The 21,664-nt window shown below is 37.2% G+C and overlaps 1 protein-coding gene across 1 annotated transcript; it reads right to left on the bottom strand.

Annotated features, from left to right (window-relative positions):
- Positions 1 to 794: 794 nt before the first annotated feature.
- Positions 795 to 21,338, bottom strand: LOC100267925 (uncharacterized). Its single transcript, XM_002271466.5, has 6 exons — positions 20,960 to 21,338; positions 13,874 to 14,079; positions 9,030 to 9,318; positions 7,463 to 7,570; positions 1,671 to 1,912; positions 795 to 1,133 (listed from the first exon to the last, which is right to left on the bottom strand). The coding sequence occupies exons 1-6, from the start codon at positions 21,161 to 21,163 to the stop codon at positions 1,016 to 1,018; spliced, it is 1,167 nt and encodes a 388-aa protein (XP_002271502.1). The 5' UTR covers positions 21,164 to 21,338; the 3' UTR covers positions 795 to 1,015.
- Positions 21,339 to 21,664: the final 326 nt, after the last annotated feature.

Here is a 21,664-nt window from a genome sequence, read left to right as displayed (position 1 = left end):
TAATTTTCTTTCAAATTTTTTATGTTAAAACCAAACATTATAATTTTTTTTTCTTATATATGGATGGAAACCATTCTAAAAATTTGATAACCACCCACGTTCACGTTCAATAATTTCCAGCCAAATGCACTCTTTTGGTTAGCTTTTAATGTATAGAAACTTTAATAGCATATTTTGAAAATATGAAAAACGAGATATTTTCAAATCTGAGAGCCTAATACTGAATTTGGAAATTCTCTTTTTTAAATTTAAATTCAAATTTTAAAATTTACAGTCAAAATTTTAAAATTTGCTCTAAATATACTGAAAAGATAACTTCCTATAAAAAATTCACAAATTGTCATAAATCTAAAAATTATTTTTACAGCTTCTGTAAATCCCAAATTATTTTTATATCTACCATTCTTTTACAAATATTTTTTTTTAAACTTCGTATGAACATTAAAAATCGAAATATTTAACACTTTCTTTTCTCGACAACAATTGCTGCCGCTTACCCCTGGGTTTCAATTTCTTCCATTTATTTTACCTTCTGTTTAATTAAAATAAAAAATATTAAAAAATAAATTTTTTTTATATAATAAATTTAAAATAATATATATAAATAATTTATTAACTTTAAATCTATTTTTTATTTTTCTTCATTTTTTTCCTTTCTTTCATTTTTCCTCTCCTCGCATTTTCCGAGTATCAAACATAACCTAAAAGTTATGTTAATTTAATTTGGATTATTATGATGTAAAAAAAAACCAAAGCAAAAGCACACCCGAACATCTCCATGGGGCAGCTTTGGGTAACCAAAAACTTCAATGCATTTTCAGTGCTTATTGTGAGAATGAGCATAATTTAGTACTTACGATGATACAAAGGAATACAAACAAGGGATCTCTAATTTCTTAGAACTAAATAACCTACCTCCTCATCTGCAAGACCGCTTCATGTTGCAAAAGCATACACTGTACACTGATCACCATATCCATATACAGATGGAAGCATGGATCACCATTCGCAACTTTCAAGCAACTTGCTCATCACCGGAGGCTTCGTTTTCTGCATCACTTGACAGGGAAAGTAGTTCTATCAGCTCCACCCTGTACTCAAGCCCTCTAAGGTAGTGTCCCAACAGCATGCACCTTCACCAAAATCACAAAGACAATATTTTATCAGACTCCAAAATGGGAAAATATTACAGCTATGGCCAAGAAGATCATATGGACTTTAAGACAAAAGTCAGTCCCCCATTAGCCCATGACTTGGGAAACAGTACCCTAAACTCCTCTTAATTGTTGTATCCAATAAGACCTGAATAAGGCCACCTAGAAAGCATCAGTGGAAGACTTCATTTCTTCATGTTAGCACAGACATTGTCTAGCCATTTGGGCTCCTGGAATAATAAGGCTAAATGAAAAGTAAATGAATTTAAAATTCAGACAAGATGCCTGAACCAAATCAAATTACCAATGAAAATTTGGATTCCACGTCATTCAGGCATCCTGTCGAAGAAAAAAAATGCCAAGAAGTTTGCATAAAACCATGATTTGAATAAGCCTGATAATCAGACTGCCATATTTTCCATTTCCCAAACATTCAGTTGACAAAATCATCCAACCAGAAAAATAATAATTTATAAAAAATAAAGCAAGAGGAAACATGAAAGGAGCTGGCCTAACCAGAAGAGCAGACGTGCCAGGTAGTCCCTAGTTAATGAAATGAGGGGCTGGAATTGAACCGAAGTGTTCTCAACCAGTTCAGTGCAATCTTCATTTCCAACATTTAGAACTCCAGTTGAAGTGTTCTCTGAAAGGGGAGCCTTAGAATGCATCTTAGGAGAAAGGGTGGCAAGAAGGCCATGAACAGCAGAGTGAATTATTTCTTTCAATTCAGGGGTTGCTGGTTCTGATAGCTCGGCAACCTGATAACAGCATTAATTTATGAGTCATGAAAATGAAGTTAAAAAGAAAATAACTGTACAGGATCTAGAAGTAAAACATAGTTAAGCAGTATATCAGCATTCAAACAAAGAAGGTAAAAAGAAACACACAACTTGGTCAAACTGGGACCAGAATCAATCCAAACCAGATACACCACAGTATACTAAAAAAATTAATGCATTATTAGGATTCAAAGAGTATTTAAGTATGTTCTATATAATAAAACGCATAGAAAACATAGGGAGACTAACGTAACAGGTAGAAAATACAAATTGACTAATGTAGAGTTACGTTACTATAACTTGATATTTGGCACTAAGGTAGTCAAAACAGTAAAACCAAAAGCAAACCTTGTCCCTGTACTCCAATGCAATGAACTAGGACCACAAGCCTACAAATAATAGAAAGGTGCATATAGAACATCAATACACTCAAGAAGTGATGGAGCATATGAAGCAGAGAGATGGATGGCCGCAAACAAATACAGAGTGAAGGTGCAATCAAGACTTGATAATTTAGAATCTTATAGAAAAAGGATTTTATTAATTTTAAAAATTAATGGCATCTGTTTGTTTTTTCAGAGAAGCATACAGAAAAAATATCCTCTACGAAGACAAGTAAGTGATTGCATGCAAATTGGGGTAGCAAATGGAAACCACTACAGAGTTATCCAAAAGTTGGACAAAAATGATGGAAACTGCTTCCAGATGACTTTTGGATCCAGATCGATCCAGGTTGCACTTCCTTGATGAAATCTCATCCGTTGGATCAAGGGCGTTTTTCATTTAAAGACTCAAAACTTGCTTCCTGTTTTAGAGAGAGAGACAGCAGCATCCATCCCCTTTGGTTCTCTTCTCCTTTCCTATTTTGGGGTGTTTGTTTGCCAAGAAAATCCAACTTTCCTATTGTTTTCCAAACTGTTTTTAATGGATTTTCTTAAGAAAAAAATGGGTTGATTCTTCATTCATTCATCTCTCAATTTCTAATCTATTTGGGTTTGGGTAAAAACTCATTTTCTTCTTGTGTGGATTCAAGAAGAGACTGAGATTGAGCTTGGCGTGGACTCCAAGTGTGCTTCAAAAGAAGAAAGTGAGAAGCTAAAAGTGAAAGGTACTAGTCAAGTGGTCCGAGAAGGATTGGTAAGCTTGAGCTAGGTAAAACCTTGTATTCAGTTTTTGTTCTCATAGTGGACATTTTCGATTGATTGTAGGCCCGTGGTTTTTTATCTCTTCGGAGGTTTTCCACGTTAAAATCCGGTGTCATTGTCTCTTTCTCTCATTCTACTCTTTGATTTATTTTCAGTTTTTGATATCATTAGTTACTTAGGCATATATGCTGAATGGAAGAGATATGATTTGAAATAAGTGTGATTATCCATTTGATATTTTGAATAATTTTTCTATTCATTTTGGCTAATGATATCAAGTAGTAAATTGAAATGAGTTAAGGAGATAATTATTCTTATGAATTAACTTTGAGGAGTGTTGAAGCATTTGCATTTGACTTACAAATTTTAATCTTATTGGGGAGTGTTGTTGCATTCATATTTGTATGTGATTTCTACTTTGTGTTCGGAAGTGTTTGTAAAGAGAAGAAAAAATTGTAAAAATCTTTAACATTAGATAACTTGTGTTGGGAGACCTTTTAAATTAGTTAATAACACCTATTCACCCCCCTCTAGGAGTAGTCCATCTTTGAGATTCACCTTTCAGAGAGGTTCCCTAGGTTGAGGGGGTTTTAGCTTGCAACAAAGCCTATATAGGCAAGTGGTTGTAGAGAATTCCTGAGGAATAACTTCTCCTTAGCTCCCTGTTGTCAAGATTACATATGGTTTGCAATCTAAGGAATAGGATGACAACTCCAATGTCAGGACCACTCAATAAGTGTGGAAAGCTATCTAACAAGGATTCCAAGCCTTCCTTCATCATATTAGATTAGTTATTGGCAATGGATCTAAATCAAATTCTAGGAAGACTCTTGGCAGGGTAATCTCACCTTTGAGATTCTTTTCCTCTTCTTTACATTCTGGTAAGGAGTAATTCCTCAATCTCATTATTGTACACATCCCATGATTCTTCCATCTTGGCGATTTGATTTTCGAACAAATCTCGTTGAGTGGGATTATTAATTGGTCACACTTCTTCTATCCCTCCAAAACATATTCTGAATTTTTGTTTCTTGTAAACACACCCTTTTTATTACCCTCAAAACCCAAGCCATTAAAGCCCATCTCTTTATCATGGGTCTTAACAAGAGAATAAGAGATAATACTCAGCTCCCTTGGGCCTTCCAAAACAGCCACATTCTTACCCTTCACAAAAGGCCCCTCCACACCTGCCTGTTAAGCCTTTGAAAAGCTGGCCCTGCCATCCCTTTAGCATTAGGCATTAAACGCAATGGCAACAAGTGTTTTCCACCCTTCACACAACACTTGCCAGCCATCCCTATGCTCTCTACTGCACGTGAAGGCCCCACACCTTCACCTTGTCCTCCCACCCTCACAAGTTTTCTTCAGTTCAACTAGAATCGCCCATGGTGGGCAATTCCCACCATAATTGAATGTAGAAGTCCAACAACCTGACCACCTCATGAAGGGAAGTTGGAAGGCCTCTCACATTAAATCTTATCAGGATCCTAGCCCACTGCATATTCCTACGGAGTGCTATGTCTTTGTCCACAGCCACAAAGCCCCAACACACATCCCCAACTATTCGCACCCACACTTCTTTGGCACATGCACCACTCTTAAAGCACCCAATTTCTGGATACCACCTCTCTGGGTAAAGAATCTTCCCCCCGTATCTTCTCAAACCCAACCGCAGCACCCTTTCAGAATCGAGAACCTGTTCAAAGTCAAAGCAGGATTCAGGAATCACCCAATAATGCCAATTGTAAGTTCCCTGACAAGAGTCAGTTGAAGACTGCCCATGATTTCAACAAAGATAGCTCCAGGCCCTTATCTAAAGAGCTACCCCAAAAACCTACATGGAACGATTCAGACATTCCAAATATTTGCAGATGTCAACCATTCCCAGTTGAATCCAAATTGATTCTGCCACCTCACCCCTGCATTTGCTCACCCGACTCTGCATAAGGAGGACCTTCACTAGGGCCATCCTTCCCACTTTCCCAACCTTGGGACCTGACCATTTGAGCCACCTGCTTCACCCTTTGGACACGAGCTATCCATAAGCTTCTTAAATTCTTTGCCATCACCTTCCACACCCCTGGGAATATCAGAGTGAATCTCTTCTCTCCACGCCCTGCAAGAACCTCCAGCTCTATTACACCACAGCTCTAACTTGTAACCTCTTCCTCCCCCCAACCAAACTCTCCTATAAAGCTTCTGATCGATGAAATCACCACAAACCTCAGCCCCATCCAACAAAAAATCCAGTCCAACTATATGAAACCAAGCCAAGAGGATAAACCTCGACTCCTTTCAACCACCTTTTTTTTTATTGTTAAACGCACAGAAAATTTTATAAATAAAAGGAGAAAAGGGCGTCCAAAGGCCAACTCAAAGCATACAGGGAGTACGTAAGAGGCGCCTAAAGGCAAGAACAAAAAAGAAGAAGGGATACAAAAAAAACTCACCAACCCTCATCTAAAACCCAACTAATCAAAAAAGTTGATTAAACGTAAAGGTCGTTCAACTATACACGACTTAGACCAAGACCAAATATTACATACAAAAGAATTTTTCATCCTTTGAATCAAAAGATCCTCATTTTCAAAAGCAACCTTGTTTCTTTCCTTCCAAACCAACCAAAATAAGCATAATGGAGTTGCCATCCAAGTCTTTCTACGCTTCTTGCCCACAATTCAACCACCTTACCACACACCTTGCCTTTTTTTTTTTTTTGATAGACAAAGAGAACCAATAGATTAAAAAAACGCCAGAAAACAGGGGGCGCTCCCTAAGTACACAGGTTGTATACAAAGAAGGCCCAAAAACAAGGCAACAAGGGAAAAATAAAGACTAAAAAGGATTAGCTAAGCAACAACCCTATCACCCATCAAATTCCGAAAAGATAGATAGTCCAAGTCCAAGTCCACAAATTGTTGAGACCATTCAAGCAGGGATCGAAGAAAAAGTTTCCTCAAGCTCGTGTTTGTCATCTCTTCCTCTAGGAAGGTTCTTCGATTTCGCTCTCCCCAAATACACCAAAACAGACAAATAGGCGCCATTTTCCAAACTACACTCCTTTTCTTCCCCATGCCCTTCATTTTCCACTCAAGAAGCAAATTTCTCACGGAATCCGGGAGCACCCACACCACCCCAAACGAAGAAAACAATAAGTTCCAAAGATCCCTTGTCTTACCACAATGAATTAGGATGTGGTTTGCCGTTTCCTCATTTTCTTTGCACAGGTTGCATCTATTAGCCATAGACCAACCCCTCCTCATCAGCATATCTATAGTGGAAATTTTACCCCAAACTGCTTCTCAAGCAAAAAAACGAGTTCTTAAAGGGGCATACGAACCCCAAACCTCCTTTACTGGAAATAAAGGGCTATTGTCTTCCTTCAAAGACCTATAATAAGAGTTTACCTTAAACGTTCCTTTTCTCTCAATTTTCCAAACCAGAAAATCCTCCCCTTCTTGCACCCTTACTGCAGAAATGTAACTCAAAAAGCGGTTCACCTCCTCTAACTCCCAATCTTGAAAGGGTCTTCTAAAGTGCACCTCCCAACCCCCACCTCCACCTTCTTGTCTTCCCCACAGATCAGCCACTATTGCAGAATTATTAGCTGCAATTCTAAACAGCAAAGGGAAGAGATCCTTTAGCTTAGAATCTCCTACCCACATGTCCCTACCACACACCTTGCCTTTGATCCTCTCAACCAAGATCTTCAAGGTTTTTTATTCAATACCAAACCATTTCTTGTCTCCAAACTGAGCATCCATTTCTGGATCTCCTACACTCTTGATAAGCTCAAGTCCTGCTAGCTCCTTCCTACCTAACATGCTTTATCATTTCATTCACCATCCTTAAGATTGAACATGCAAATCATCTAAACCACATATCTTTCATTTGATAAAATCTCCTAGATATCCATAGGAATGGTAATTAGAATTAAGATCTTCTATGCATGCCTTTGAAAACATGTTTACAGTGTTTGCATATAAAATCATTCTGTCCTTTTTTCCTTTCATTAACTTTTTAACTTTAAAGTAATTTTAAAAAATAACCATTTAAAAAAGAAATTAAATTTGATTTTTTAGAAACATAAAATAAAAGTCAAATGTGACTTATCTTGTATCATACGGTAGCAGTGATACTCATCTAATATGAAATTTGAATAGATTTTAACAAATACGCTATTAATAGCAATAAAAGTCAGATATTCAACTAGTTTGATGTGAGACCTGCAGCCAATGTATCTAATGCTAGTAAATGACCAAGGAGAAAAGTTCAGCAATCAGAAAATACAGGAAAAATTTATTAACCCAAAACTTATATGTTGCAAGAACAACTTTTGAAGATTAAAGAGAATTAACAAAGAAAAGGGTTAGATAAACTAAACCTTCTCTGGCTGTAGTGATCGCAAATAGTCCAGCAAATCATTCTGTTCTTCTCCAACGAACTGTTGCATTTGGAGAGCAGCATTCTTCCTCTTGACCTCACAAAGCTCCTTTCATAGGGAGAAAGGATTAAGAAATATGAGAAAGTATTCTGAACATAATAAGTACCCCATTGCACTTTAAGAAAATGACAAATATGGAAGCCAAAATGCAGTAAAACCCACAGAAACTCCATAACTAAGACACAACAAAATAAAGTAATTTGGAACATGCATGGCTTGATGTTTTGTGACAACGACTAAATGAAAGAAAGACCCAAACAACTTATAAGACTATCATCAAAAGAGCATTTCTGATTTATGCATCAAAGGAGAAATTCTGATTCATGAATACACGAGTACTACTTTTTACTGACAATAAAATTTTCTTTATGAGAATGAAGTGTTGTTTCTGTTGAAATGAGTGCAATCATCTCAAGCATGCAAGAGAAGCAAAGAAATCTTCCAAGCATCCAAAATATGTCAATCAGCATAGTTGATACCTCAGAGGTTTAGGTGGTTGCTGTACTATTACCACTGATGATATATGAGAGTGATGGAAATGTCTCCAGATGCCATATTTTATATGATGATGTTCAGTAATGGTGAAATGAGCAATACAGATGATGAATATGATTCTCAAGGAGTGATGATGGTGATCTGGGGGTTGTGCATCTTCAGAAAAACAGTGATGATTCAGGCTGAAAAGGTGCTGCCCATGGTTGTGCTGCAAAGGTAATTCTCAACATCTTGAAAGTTTTTTCAGTCTTAGTAATTCACAATTTTTTAAATATGACTCAAATAGTTCACATCTTTCAATCATACTAACTCTTAATATAACTGATCTCTTTTTTTTGATAGGTAAATTATTAATATAACTGATCTCTTAGGCTTCCCATTAGATGAGGCACAACCTTATCTGAAAACAAGCACACACATCAACCACCAGATAGTTCAGGGGTGGATAGTAGTTAGGAGAGAGTTGTTGGTAGGCTTTTACTCTTTCTTTTCTCCTTCACTTTTGGCACGACTTTATAGAAAGTAAAAAATATGAATGCAGCACCTTTGTTAGGAACCTTTTTAAAATATTTATTCCTATTTTACGCTGTGAATTTGATAACATTGCTAATTGTCTTAACAGATGTCCTCCGACCCCAATCATGGCCATGAACTACTAGACAAGTCGGAGTGAAATAGAAAGCAATAAAATGAAATAAGATCAGCATTAGCTCTAATCAACCACCCAGACATGCACAACTTAGAGCACATAGCTTCACATTCATTTTGCTAGATGGATTGTCCCAACCACCCTTTTAAATGAGATATCCAAACATTTATCATAGGAAACAGGATGTCCAAATTTTGGCATGAAGAAAACATAAACTGAGAAGCTTTAATGTTGTTAAAATGCCAACAAGGTGCACTATAGCATATTTTTGTTAATTAGAGTCAATAAATCATGAAATTCAATTTGACAAAGAAATTTAATTACTCAACCACCACAGATAGTTTCTTAAAATGCCATTGTTACCTTTTTGACAGAAGATAATTGAGTCTGTAAATGAAGAATATATTGCTGAGCTTCAGCTGTCATTTCACCAAGACCTTGAATACCAAGACCCTCTGATGGGTTTTCGGTATTTTCTTCAGATTTAGATGACAGCTCATGTTTACCAGATTTATTTACATCTGCACTGTCAAGCAAAATCTCTAGCTCGTCAGATTTAGATATTTCTGGTCTTTGCTTCTCAGTATTTCCTTCATAAATATCGAGGTTTCTTTCAAGACAGAGTCTATATTCAGCATTCCGCAATGTATACCTGCAATGAAGAAGACATATCATTTATAAATTTCTAAAATATCTTTATAGACATCAATTGGTAAAGAACAAAAATGAAAATGTATCATTTGTTCTTGAGGCCTTGCTCAAGTGGTAAAGGATTGGGGGGTTTGTGGGAGGTACCAAGTTCAAGTCCCAATAGGGACAAAAAATTTACCTATCAAAAAAAGGAAAAAAAAAAAGGGAAATGTATCATTTATGCTACTATATTAGCTGTTCCTTCCTAGTGTGGAGGATTGGGAAACAAACAGGTTTGAATGAAGAAACAAAAGGAACGGGTTGTCTTAGGTTGGAGAAATCCACTCAAAAGATTTTCTTGAAAGGAACACTCCAATTTCATTTCTATTTTTGTTTTATCTCCACAGCTAGTCTGGTTTGCATGAGAAGAAAGGGTGGTGGTTAGGTGGAGATCTTTTAGTGCATGACTTGACTCTCTTTCAAAATTGGGTTTGTTCTCATGAAAGAAGGATCACACCACCATCTTAGAAACTCTGCCCATTCATAATTTTCAGCACTCTTGTAAGGTCCAAAGTCACATTAAGGAAGAAATGGAAAACCAGCCCATTTTGACCACCAATTTCATCATTCTCTACAAAATTAGGCTGTAATTGTAGGGGTTATAGGTCAGCATCAATAGCAGTCTGTCCAGAAGATGCTTTTTCAGCACATATTTAGAGAACTTTTTGTTCACAATCTTGTCAAGTGTTTGGTCAAATCCAAGAGTGATGTTCACTTACAGTTTATTCACCCATGGCTAAGTCCAAAGAAAACCTTTTTCTTTCAAATCCCATTATTATGGAGAGATGAAGTTTTATCCAGGCTTGATCCTATGGTGTTCCGACTTTATATTGACGGGTTCACCACCTATTCAATGTCTTATTATAGCTTTATCTTCCACATGGTTCAGTTTTTTCATTGATATTCACTTAAATAGGATAATGTTGGTTTCCTTACAAGTGGTACAAGAGCCCTTGGTTCCAGTGTAGGCTTGATTTTGATGTTTGATGATTCCTTCTAAATGATGGAGGCTAGTGCAAGATGTATGGTTCACTTCAATAGAAGCAGTTGGCTGATTTGGAAATAAAAAATGGATGATGGTTTGTACTACAAGAGTGATATGGGGCAAAAAACAATATGATGTTAGAAGAGACCATACAAAATTAGACACACGCTTGAGGGATGATAGGAAAAAGCTGAACAAGAAAGCCATTTGATAAATGAATGGAGGATGGTGTCCTTCACTACATACCCTCCACCAGCTCAAGAAACTCTCATCAGAAAAATTGGAAAAATTATGTAAATAACCTTTCTTGCTCAGGAAACTTACAAGTTTATAAGTATAACAAGATTGGTTCAAGGGTAAAACATTTGAGGAGACATGTAATACCGCAAACTAGTAGATGTCATGGTTATCAATTGGTCAACAAGTGTGACATATGATAAATTTTAGAATCCCAAAATAAGGATTCTAGGCTCCATGCCAATTAAAAATCCTTTTAAGTCCAAATTAAGCTCTCCTTGGTCAACCCAAAGCATACAAGGAGTATACAAAAGGCACCTCAAAGCATAAACCAAAAAGAAGAGAGGATACAAAAAAACTCATCCACCCTCATCTAGTACCCATCCAATCAAAAAAGTTGATTAAAGATAAAGGTCTTTCGTCTATAAACAACTTAGTTCAAGACCAATAACTACAAACAAAAGAATTTTTCATCCTTTGAATCAAAAACTCCTCATTTTCAAATGCAATTCTATTTATTTCCTTCCAAATCATCCAAAAGAGACATAAGGGAACTGTCTTCCACACCTTTTGACGTTTCTTGCCCACAAAGGAACCATACCAACCAAAGAGGGTCTCTCTAACCAACAAAGGAAGGACCCACGTCACACCAAAGAGTGCAAAAATTAACTCCCATAATACCTTAGCCTTAAAGCAATGAATTAGGATGTGGTCTATAGACTCTCTTCTTCAAAGCAAAGGAAACATCTATTGGCTAGCATCCACACCCTCCTCTTTAATTGATCCAAGGCTAAGATCTTAACCCATGAAGCTTCCCAAGCAAAAAAGCCCACTTTGGAAGGCACACAAGGGCTCCAAATGATGCTCCATGGAAACGGGACTGCATTCCTTGTCTCCAAAGCACCATAAAAGAACTTAACAGCAGGCAATCATCAACCCAAACCTCCCAATCCACCCAAAAAAATTAATAATATTGGTTCATGTTGAAGCTTTATGAGCTTGGTAATTAAAACTAAACCAACAAACCCAACCCAATTTATAAGAAAGCAAGGTCCAGCAATCCAGGTTAAGTCTTTAAGACTCTCCAAACTAATTAGTGTATTAATTGAACAAAATCTGTTTGTTTTAATATATGATTGACATTGTTATCCTTGCATACATTGTGGCCCTAAATCCTAACAACCTCAACTTTTGGGAACATTAGTAGCTTAATATGATATCAAAGCTACCATTAACTAGGCTTCAAGTTCAAGTCTCACAAATGGCCACTGCCCCATCTGTAATTCATAACCACCACTGATTTCTTTCCAAATGCAAGTAAAGGTCTCAAGTTCCAGTCTCTCCTATTGCTATTGTCCCCATCTATTTATGTGTAATCCATAACCATTGCTGATCATGTAGGTAGAAGTCTCTCCTATTACTACTATCCCTATCTATTTATCTATAATCCCTAGAGGTCTCAAGTACGAGTCTCTCCTATTACTACTGTCCCCATCTATTTAGCTGCAATTTGTAGAAGTCTCAAGTTCAAATCTCTTTTATTGCTACTGTCCCCATCTATTTATGTGTCACCCGTAACTGCTGCTGATCATTTTTTATTTTTATTTTGATAGGTAAAGAAAAATTGCATATATAGAAAGAGGAGACGCCAAAAACAGCACCCCCCAAGTGTTCAGGAAGCATACAACAAAAGCCTAAAGACTCAAACCAAAGGAAAAGGGAAAGAAGCAAAAAACATCACTTGCCCTTACTTTGAGCCTAACCAATGAATGAAGCTAACAAGAGAATTAGGGCTCATATCTACAAACACCCTAGACCAAGACCACAGATTACATACAAAAGAATTTTTCAATCTTTGAATTGATAACTCCTCATTGTCAAACGCTAACAAGTTCCTTTCCTTCCACACTATCCAAAATATACATAAAAGGGCCACTTGTCATGCATTTTTACTGGCTGTACCCACAAAGGACCCATGCTGCTGATCATGTAGGTATAGGTCTCAAGGTTGACTCTCTCCAATTGCCACTGTCCTCATCTATTTATTTGTAATTTGCAAATACTTCTCATTTATCTCTCCACATGCATGCATAGGGCCACACATGACGAAAGGTATTAGCCTAATAATATTCACCATTCACCTTACTATTCTGTCTTTGCATTTCTTTTACTTGAGAAGTCCTGCATAGACAATGTCCCTTACATTTTCCTTTTACTAAAGGGATCAATAAACAATATTCACCATCTAGAGTGTGCTTATTGTTACTTTATTCAGTAGATAGATTATATGCTTCCATTTGTATCTTCTACATTGGTCATTTCCCTGCTAGTTGCACAAAAAGGCAGGACAAAGATGTGATTTTTTTAATTTTTTTTTATCAGAAACGAAGAAAAATATATTAGTAGAAGAAAAGATACAAGAGAAAGAAAAGATACAAAAGAAAGAGAAGAAACCAAGGGAAGGATGAGAGGTCCTCCCTACACAAACTGAACAAAAGAGAAAACTCTCAACAAAAGAAATCTAAAAACAAAGAGAAAATCCAACATTCTTCAAACTTTTGAAGCGCAAACCGCAATCCAATTGAGTTGTAAAACACTTAAGAGGAACTCCTCTAAAAGCTTCAGTACAAGAAGCCCATAGAGAATAATAGAACCGAATCAAATCCCATAACATCTCTTCCATTCTCCCCTTATCCTCAGATCCTATTGTTTCTCTCTTGCCATACCTTCCAAATCAAAGTAAGGCAAGCGATTTTCCAAAGTGTCTTGCCTCTTAATGAGTTCCCCAAGCCTTTAAAAGCAATAACCAACATGTCCTCAAAACTCCTTGGAGGGACCCAAACCAACCCTACTAGATTGAACAACTTGTGCCAGAGTCCAATGGTAACAGGACAATGAAGAAAAAGGTGGTCAATCAACTCTCCATTTCCTTTGCAAAGAATGCACCATTGATGACAGAGATGTGATATTTCAACATTCAATAATAAATAATGCAACATAAAAGTTTATGATGTCAGCATCAATTCCTTTTCTCCACAGAAATGAGTCTAGATATTAGTTCCTGAACCAATACATATTGACAATAATTTTTTCAAACTAAAAGGAAGGAGATCATGAATATAGGCTTTGAGGGATAACAAAGAGAGAGTAAGCCTGGTTTCCTACAACCACTATTTCATTAATAAACAGCTGTAAGATTTCAAAGTATATTTTTCCTTGTCTTCCATCTTCTTCAAAACCAAATGGAGTCTCAAGAAATAAATAACAGGCACGCATGAAATGAAGATAAACATACCCAGTCATCATTGAAGAAACCAATAACTTGGAGAGTGGTAGCCATAAAGCCTCAATTACAACATGAAACTGGTCGGATGGAAGTAAACCCAGCATGCCTGAGATAGTTCGTTTCATCGCATCAACGGTAGTGGGCAGAACATCTTTTTGAATAAGGCTCACATCTAATGGTTCTATCTCTTGTATCAGATTTGAAAGAACTGATTTCTGAAAGAACAAACTGCTATTAGCAAGAGGTAGAAACTCAACACTTATTATATTACTCCAATTTCAACATCAAAATCAGAAAGATAAAATCATTATTATGAAGTACAGATTTTCATGAAAAGAAACTGGATCTACTAACTGAAAATAATCATTATCTACTATAATGAGAAATTAGAAGTTCAACTTCCATAATTTTACAAGCTAGAAAGTAAAATTTACAATCATTAATGCTTGTTTCCTCACATAATTACATGGACTATCAGTAATGAGTAAAAACCAACTCATTATTTATTGTTTTGTCATGTGAAAACCTGGATTATTAATAACTAATGAGTTGATTTTAACTCATATCAGCAGAAGGCACAACCAAAATAAAGAGAACACAAAAAAACAACTCCCTCTCTTAGCGAACAGCCAACCAATCTACAACAGAACAAAAAAACCTAACTGCAACCATCCCTTCAATCTCATGCAACTTTTATTTCAGATATATTTAGGCCTCATGCATCTTACTGAGCCATGTTATAAGGATCTTTCACATTAAATGGGCATGCTGCCAATTTCAAGCTCACTCAATGATTCTCATATGTAGAGATAGTGCAGGTAGGTCCTTGTTAGCAGTTAGAGATAACTTTGGATAAATTCTAGCTAATTATCCAGTTATTTTATTAGAGTATTTATCTGTTTTTTAACTTTCAAATAAGGATGTGTAAAACCCCCTAGGTTTTTAGCTTTCTGTTTCTTAGTTTCCTAGTTCTTAGGAATATTTTATTTTTTGTAATTATCTTCCTAAATAGATTGCCTATATATTTAAGCCTATAAAATAGAAAAGAGAGTTGCATTTTTCCTCTCTGATTTCATGGTATCGGAGCCGCAGCACATTTAGGCTTGATTCAATCTCATGGCAAAGACTGTCGGATTCAATCTCATGGCAAAGACTGCTATGCTTGGACAACATCGTGGAAACAAGTCTTCAGCAACCACTTCAGGTCCTATACAGCAAATGGTTCAAACTACGTCTGCTTCCCTATTATACGGAAGAGATAATACCTCTCTACAATTTACTGGATGGAAATTGAACGGAAAACATTGGTTTCAATGGTCCCAGGCTGTGAAATAGGAAAATTAGAGCACTTGACGGGAGCCACAAAGAAGCCACCTGAAGATGATCCAACCTTTCAAAATTGGGACTTAGAAGATTCCATTGTTATTGCGTGGTTGATTAATTCAATGGAGCTCAAGATTGGTCAGATGTACCTATTTCTACCTACAGCAAAGGAAGTGTAGGATGCGGTAAAGAGAACTTGTCCAGACCTCAAAAACTCAGCCCAGGTTTTTGAAATCAGGTGCAAACTGAAGGAGACCAAACAAGGTAATCATTGTGTAACTCAATATTACACTGATCTTCAAGCTTTACGGCAAGAGTTAAATTTATTTATAGAGGCCGATTATTGCCCTGAGTGCACTGAAAAACAGAGAAGGTCAATAGTGAAGGAAAGGATGTTTGATTTTTTGGCAAGTCTCAACAAGGACCTAGATGAGGTGTGAGGAAAGATTCTTGGAAAGGAACCATTGCTGCCTCTTGATGAAGTGTTTGCTGAAGTTAGAAGGGAAGAGAGCTAGAGAAAGGTGATGCTGGGAGATGAGAAGGATTCGAACAATACCCCAGTGGAAGGTTCTGCCCTGGCTTCAAAAGGGGGTGAGAATGGATACCGTGGGGAGCAGAGAACTAGAAGAAGAGTGTGTTGTGATCATTGTAACAAACTCGGCCACACCAAAGACAAGTGCTGGCTTCTGCACGGAAAACCTACCAATTGGAGGCTTAGACAGAGTGATGGAAGGGGCTTTCAAATTGCAGCAGATGCAGGAACAACCTCTAAAAGGGAAGAATCCGCAACCACTCAAATATCACTTAGCAAAGGAACAAATGGACATGTCGTATAAACTTCTGAATCAATCACAACAACCCAATACCAATGTCAGATCTTGTAATCTTGCTCAAACAAGTAATTTAATAGCAGCCCTTAGTGTCACAAAAAAATTCAAAAGCACCTTGAATCATAGATTTAGGTGCTTCGGGAAAGAAATGCTAGGATATTTGAGGACAAAGCTAGGAATTCAGAGAATCTTTGGGACTCCATTCATTTCCTTGCTTCTCTTTGGGCTTTTTGTTCCACGGTTTTTAAGGGCATTCCCCTTAACGTATTACAACTAGATTGGCTAGCAGTGTGTAGTTCCAATAGGACGGTATAGTCAAGGGTGCTTGTGCGTAGTTGACATAGTGTAGTGTTTTGTTATCTTTTTGTGTTGTTTAGTTTCACCTTTGGTGGGAGGATTCCTCATCCTCCTATTGTACTTCTTTTTCTATCAATATATTCATGTGTGGTTTCCTATAAAAAAAAAAAAAAAAAATTAGATTTAGGTGCTTCGGATCATACGATAGGTACTTTTCAATTGTTTTCTTCACGCACTCCTTGTTCTAATAATCTAAGGGTTTAGATAGCTAATGGGTCCTTGTCAATTGTTGCAGGAAAAGGCTCAATTAAAATCTCTGAAAATATTACTCTAACTTCAGTCCTTTATATTCCAAATATATCATGTAACCTTATGTCTATAAGTAAGCTTACCAAAGATTTCAGTGACATAGCTAAATTTTCCTCTTCTTGTGAATTTCAAGAGTTACACTCAAGGAAGGCGATTGACAATGCTAAAGTACATGAAGGGTTGTATTTCTTTGGGGATGAGGATTCTAGGACTAGACAACCTCTTGCTTTTGGATTCAAATCTATTTCTGTTTCTGATGATGAAATAATGTTGTGACATCATAAATTAAGCCACCCTAGTAGTTTTCCTTACTTGAAAATCTTGTTTCCATATTTATTCAAAAATAAAGACCCTTATTCCTTTCAATGTGAAATTGTCAAATTGCCAAACATACTCGAGTTCCTTTCTTCCCGCAACCATACAAATCATCGAGACCTTGTTCCATTATCCATAGTGATATTTAGGGACTATCTAGGGTAACTAATGTTTCAGGCAGTAAATGATTCATAACTTTTATTGATGACCACACAAGGTTGTGTTGGGTATACCTTCTAAAAGAAAATTTTGAAACTTGCAAAATATTTCAAACCTTTCATTCAATGATTAAAACCTAATTTCAACAAATCCAACTCCTTAAGACTGACAATGGTCAAGCATATTTCCATTCTATTTTGGGAGGTTACCTAGAACAAAATGGCATAATTAACCAAAGTTCTTGTGTCACTTCACCTTAGCAAAATGGCCTTGCCAAGAGAAAAAACCATCACCTCTTAGAAGTTGCCTAAGCCTTTATGTTTACCATGGGTGTACCCAAATACCTATGAAGAGAAGTAGTCCTCACGGCATGCTATCTAATTAACCGACTCCCAAGTCATGTCCTTCAGTATCGTACACCTATGTCTATCCTTATTAAGCCTTATCCCACATTTCGATCACTCAATTCCTTAACCTTTGAAAACGTTTGGTTTTTTGCCTTTGTCCATGTCCATTACCAAAACAAAAGCAAACTCGATCCAAGAGCCATCAAGTGCGTGCTCCTATGATACTCTTTAACCTCCCATCCGCCCCTAAGCAACCTGAATCTAGAAATTTGTTTTAATCCAAATCCATAGACCTACCCAATTCCACTCATCTCAATCCAGTTGAACCTACTGTGTCACCAACTCAACACATTTTGGAAACAGGGAGAGATCCAAAGAGACAAGAACTCCATGTCTATAGTAGAAAGATTAAACCTCAAGGGGAACTACATATTATGGAACCACACTATTAAGAGCCTGAACTGAATGTGAAAGCTTTGCAAAACGATCCAGGTATTTTAGATTCTACCCAGAAAAATCCAAGTCAAGTTGTCTCTAAAAATCTAGATTTGCCTATAGCCCTTAGGAAAGGTGCAAGATCCTGCACCATGCACCCCATATCCCACTTTGTATTGTATAAAGGTTTATCTTCTTCTTTTCGAACCTTTACTACTAACATTTCTTGTGTTGAGATTCTGAGTTCTATACTGTAGGCTCTGACTATCCCAGAGTAGAAAGATGCAGTACTAGAGGAAATGAAGGCATTGAAAAAGATAATAACTAGGAACTTGTTCAATTGCCAAAAGGGAAAACTATAGTTGGTTGTAAATGGGTGTTCACTATCAAACACAAATCAAATGGGATAGTTGAGAGGTATAAAGCGCATTTGGTTGCTAAAGGTTTCACTTAGACATACGGGATAGATTACTTACAGACATTTGCACTTGTTGCTAAATTAAACACCATACGAGTCCTCTTGTCATTGGCAACCAACCTAGATTGGTCTCTTCAACAGTTGGATGTTAAGAAGGCATTCCTAAACGAAGAACTAGATTAAGAAGTTTATATGGACTTGCCACCAAGATTTGGAGACAATGGAATAAATAATCTTGTTTGTAAGTTGAAACAATCCCTTTATGGTTTGAAACAATCTCCTACGGCATGGTTCGAAAGACTCACTAGAACTATAAAAGGTCACAGCTTTACACAAAGGCAGACTAATCATACCCTATTCTTTAGGCACTCGTCAAATAGTAAGATCATCATCCTTATAGTGTATGTTTTTTTTTTTTTTTTTTGATAAGTAAACAAGATATGCATTAGAAAAGGCTAAACGCCACAAAGCATACAGGGAGTATACAAGACGGCTACAGCCTCAAAAAGAGAAAAAGGACCAAAAAGAACTACCTCCCCTTAAGTGGAAGCTATCCTCCTTATAGTGTATGTTGATGATATAATTCTCACAAATAATGATCTTAAGGAAATGGAAAGGCTTAAAGGCACTATGGCTAGAGAATTTGAAATTAAGGATCTTAGACCCCTAAGGTACTTACTTGGAATGAAAGTAACAATGAGTAAAGAGGGTATCATGGTCTCTCAAAGAAAGTATGCTCAGCTGCAAACCTGTTGATACACCAATGGATCAAAACAAGAAAAATAAAGTTGGGACTCATGTGGATAGAGGCAGATATCAATGACTAGTAGGTAAGTTTATTTATCTCTCACACACTCGACTGAATATTGCCTTTGCAGTGAGCGTGGTTAGTCAATACATGCATGCCCCTTGTGAAGAACATCTAAAAGCGATGTTTCAAATCTTTAGATATCTCAAAATAACACTAGGAAAGGGACTTTTCTTCAAGAAATCAAAAGAGAGAAAATTATAAGCCTTTACTGACGCAAATTGGGCAAGATCAATAGAAGATAGGCGATCAACTTCAATTTACTACACCTTTGCTTAGCGAAATCTTGTGACATGGAGAAATAAGAAGCAATTAGTGGTGGCTAGAAGTAGTGCTAAAGTTGAGTTTAGAGCGATGGCTCTAGGGATTTGTGAATTGATTTGGTTAAAAAGGCTTCCAGGAGAACTACATGTGACTACAACTGATCCAATGTTGTTATACAGTGAAACCAAATAACCACTAAGAAGACAAATTAGTCAACAAATGACACATATCTCATTGAATTTGAAATTTTCCCACTTGTTCTCTCGAGCTCATCCTTTTGGTTGAGCCTATCAATAACTGATGAAAGGGGACATAAAGGGTCAAGCCCTCCTAATGAATGCCACATGGCACATCACAGAGAGCAACTCCAACCAGAGGCAAGACCAAAACTGAGGACATGCCCTCAAGCTCATCTACCGGTCGAACCATCATATGGGAAGCCCTTTTAGAGCCACAACTGGTTGGCAGAGTGAGGAATATTCCCAGTCCAATTGTCTATCACAACCTCACGTTAACCATGTGTAAAACAATAGATTCAACTTAACTATGGTTACCTTGATCTAACCATAGTTGCACAGAATCATGTAAAGATTAATTGTGGCAGCCAAAAAAGGTCAGTAAGAATTCATTCCCAAGTGTTGTCACTCTACCAAATTGGATATTCCATCTATATTTTTCTTCTTCTTTTGCTTCTCATTATCCTTCAACTACTGGCGTAACCATTAGAAAGACTGTTCCAGTACACCAAGCTTTGTCTTACTGTGCTAATTCATCCTTCCTCAGTTGCAGTCTTCATATCAGCATCGGTCCAATGTTTCGAAGCAAATTCCAACAGTTATCTCACTTGGTGGGGATGGAAATAGTGACAAAGATAGTAAAGTGGGCACGATAATGATAGTGATTAAGGGAACACATTGGTAAACTAGTGTATTGCTTGGTCATCGTAGAAGTGGTCACAGCAATGCAATGGTGGGTGCACTGAAGATGGTAATGGTGGTGTGACAATGGCAAGTCAGTAAGTATCGTGAATGCCAGGTAGGGTGCCGATGGTGATGACAGTGTGACAGGTTATAAACTAGTATCTTGCTTATTATTACAAAGAGGTGGTGATGCTGGCAGCGGTAGCAACGTTTGCCATCAAGATGGTGGTGGTGGTGTAGCGGTATATTTGTCATGGTGTAGTGGCAGCAACAGTAACCATCGGACTGTATTGGTAATGCCTCATTTCCAGGTTTTCAAACTTTTCTATATAAATATTGTAGAATAAATACATAATCCATCCACACAATTCAGAAAAGCAACCAACTCTCACATCTAAAGTTATGAAAATCCAACACAAACTGGAGATCCGCTCCAAGATAGCATCCTTAAATCAACCAATCAAACAAAACATTCCAGGTTTGGTTCTCAAAAATGCATTGACGGATATAATACATTGATACAGTATAAAAATTGAACCAACCACAAACTTACCAAAAATGTCATGCGCCGTTCCAATCCTAGTGATAGATAGGAATTGGTAGGCATTTCCTAACTGTACATCAAAAAACAAACAACAGACACTAACAAATTCACAAACAAAAAGCAAACCTTCGATCTCGAATTGGCGGAGCGTTCAGAGCTGAGATCATCGAAAGAGGACGATGAAGCGCGGACTAGGGTTAGGGTTTGGAACTTTCTAGGGTTTTTGGTAGGTGAGAAATGAGTGAGATCGAAAGAGAGTTGGGAGCGAGAACGGTGTGAAGGAGGCGGTGAAAGGCGAGAAAAGAAGCGTAGGGAGGCGATGGTTGCCATGAACTAGCACCACCGCCACCGCCGTCGCAGTTGCCGCCGGCTGGCTCTCTCTCTGACTGTGACTGGAGAGTCACAAAAATTGAGAGGAAGAATAAATTCAACGACTGCCTGTATAAACGTGTGAGCGAAGGAGTCCAGCAGCTGGCCTGCTCGTTGGTCCCGCATTGGAAGGTTGGGTTTGGTGGTCGTGAACGTGGCCCAACGGTATCTTGACATGTCAGCATCAACAGATTTGTGCCCACCACCGAGACCAACCCATATAACAATCTTCCCGTTGAGCCCAAATGCGGCCCAAGATTCGTGTATGAAGTCATCTTCACTGCTCTGCAATTTTTGAATATTTGAAAATCTATTTATTTTGAAAAAAAAAAATGGTTAATTTCATTTACACCCCAAGTGTAAATATATTAAGCTAGAGTTTCAAATTTCATCATTTAGCACTCTTATGAATTTATTTTATATTAAATAATAAATTTAGAAAATTCTTAAATACTCTTATTT

Source organism: Vitis vinifera, chromosome 3, assembly GCF_030704535.1.
Source record: "Vitis vinifera cultivar Pinot Noir 40024 chromosome 3, ASM3070453v1".
Classification (NCBI taxonomy): domain Eukaryota; kingdom Viridiplantae; phylum Streptophyta; class Magnoliopsida; order Vitales; family Vitaceae; genus Vitis; species Vitis vinifera.
The sequence above is the reverse complement of the archived record's forward strand: the minus strand, read 5'-3'. Positions and strand labels throughout refer to the sequence as shown.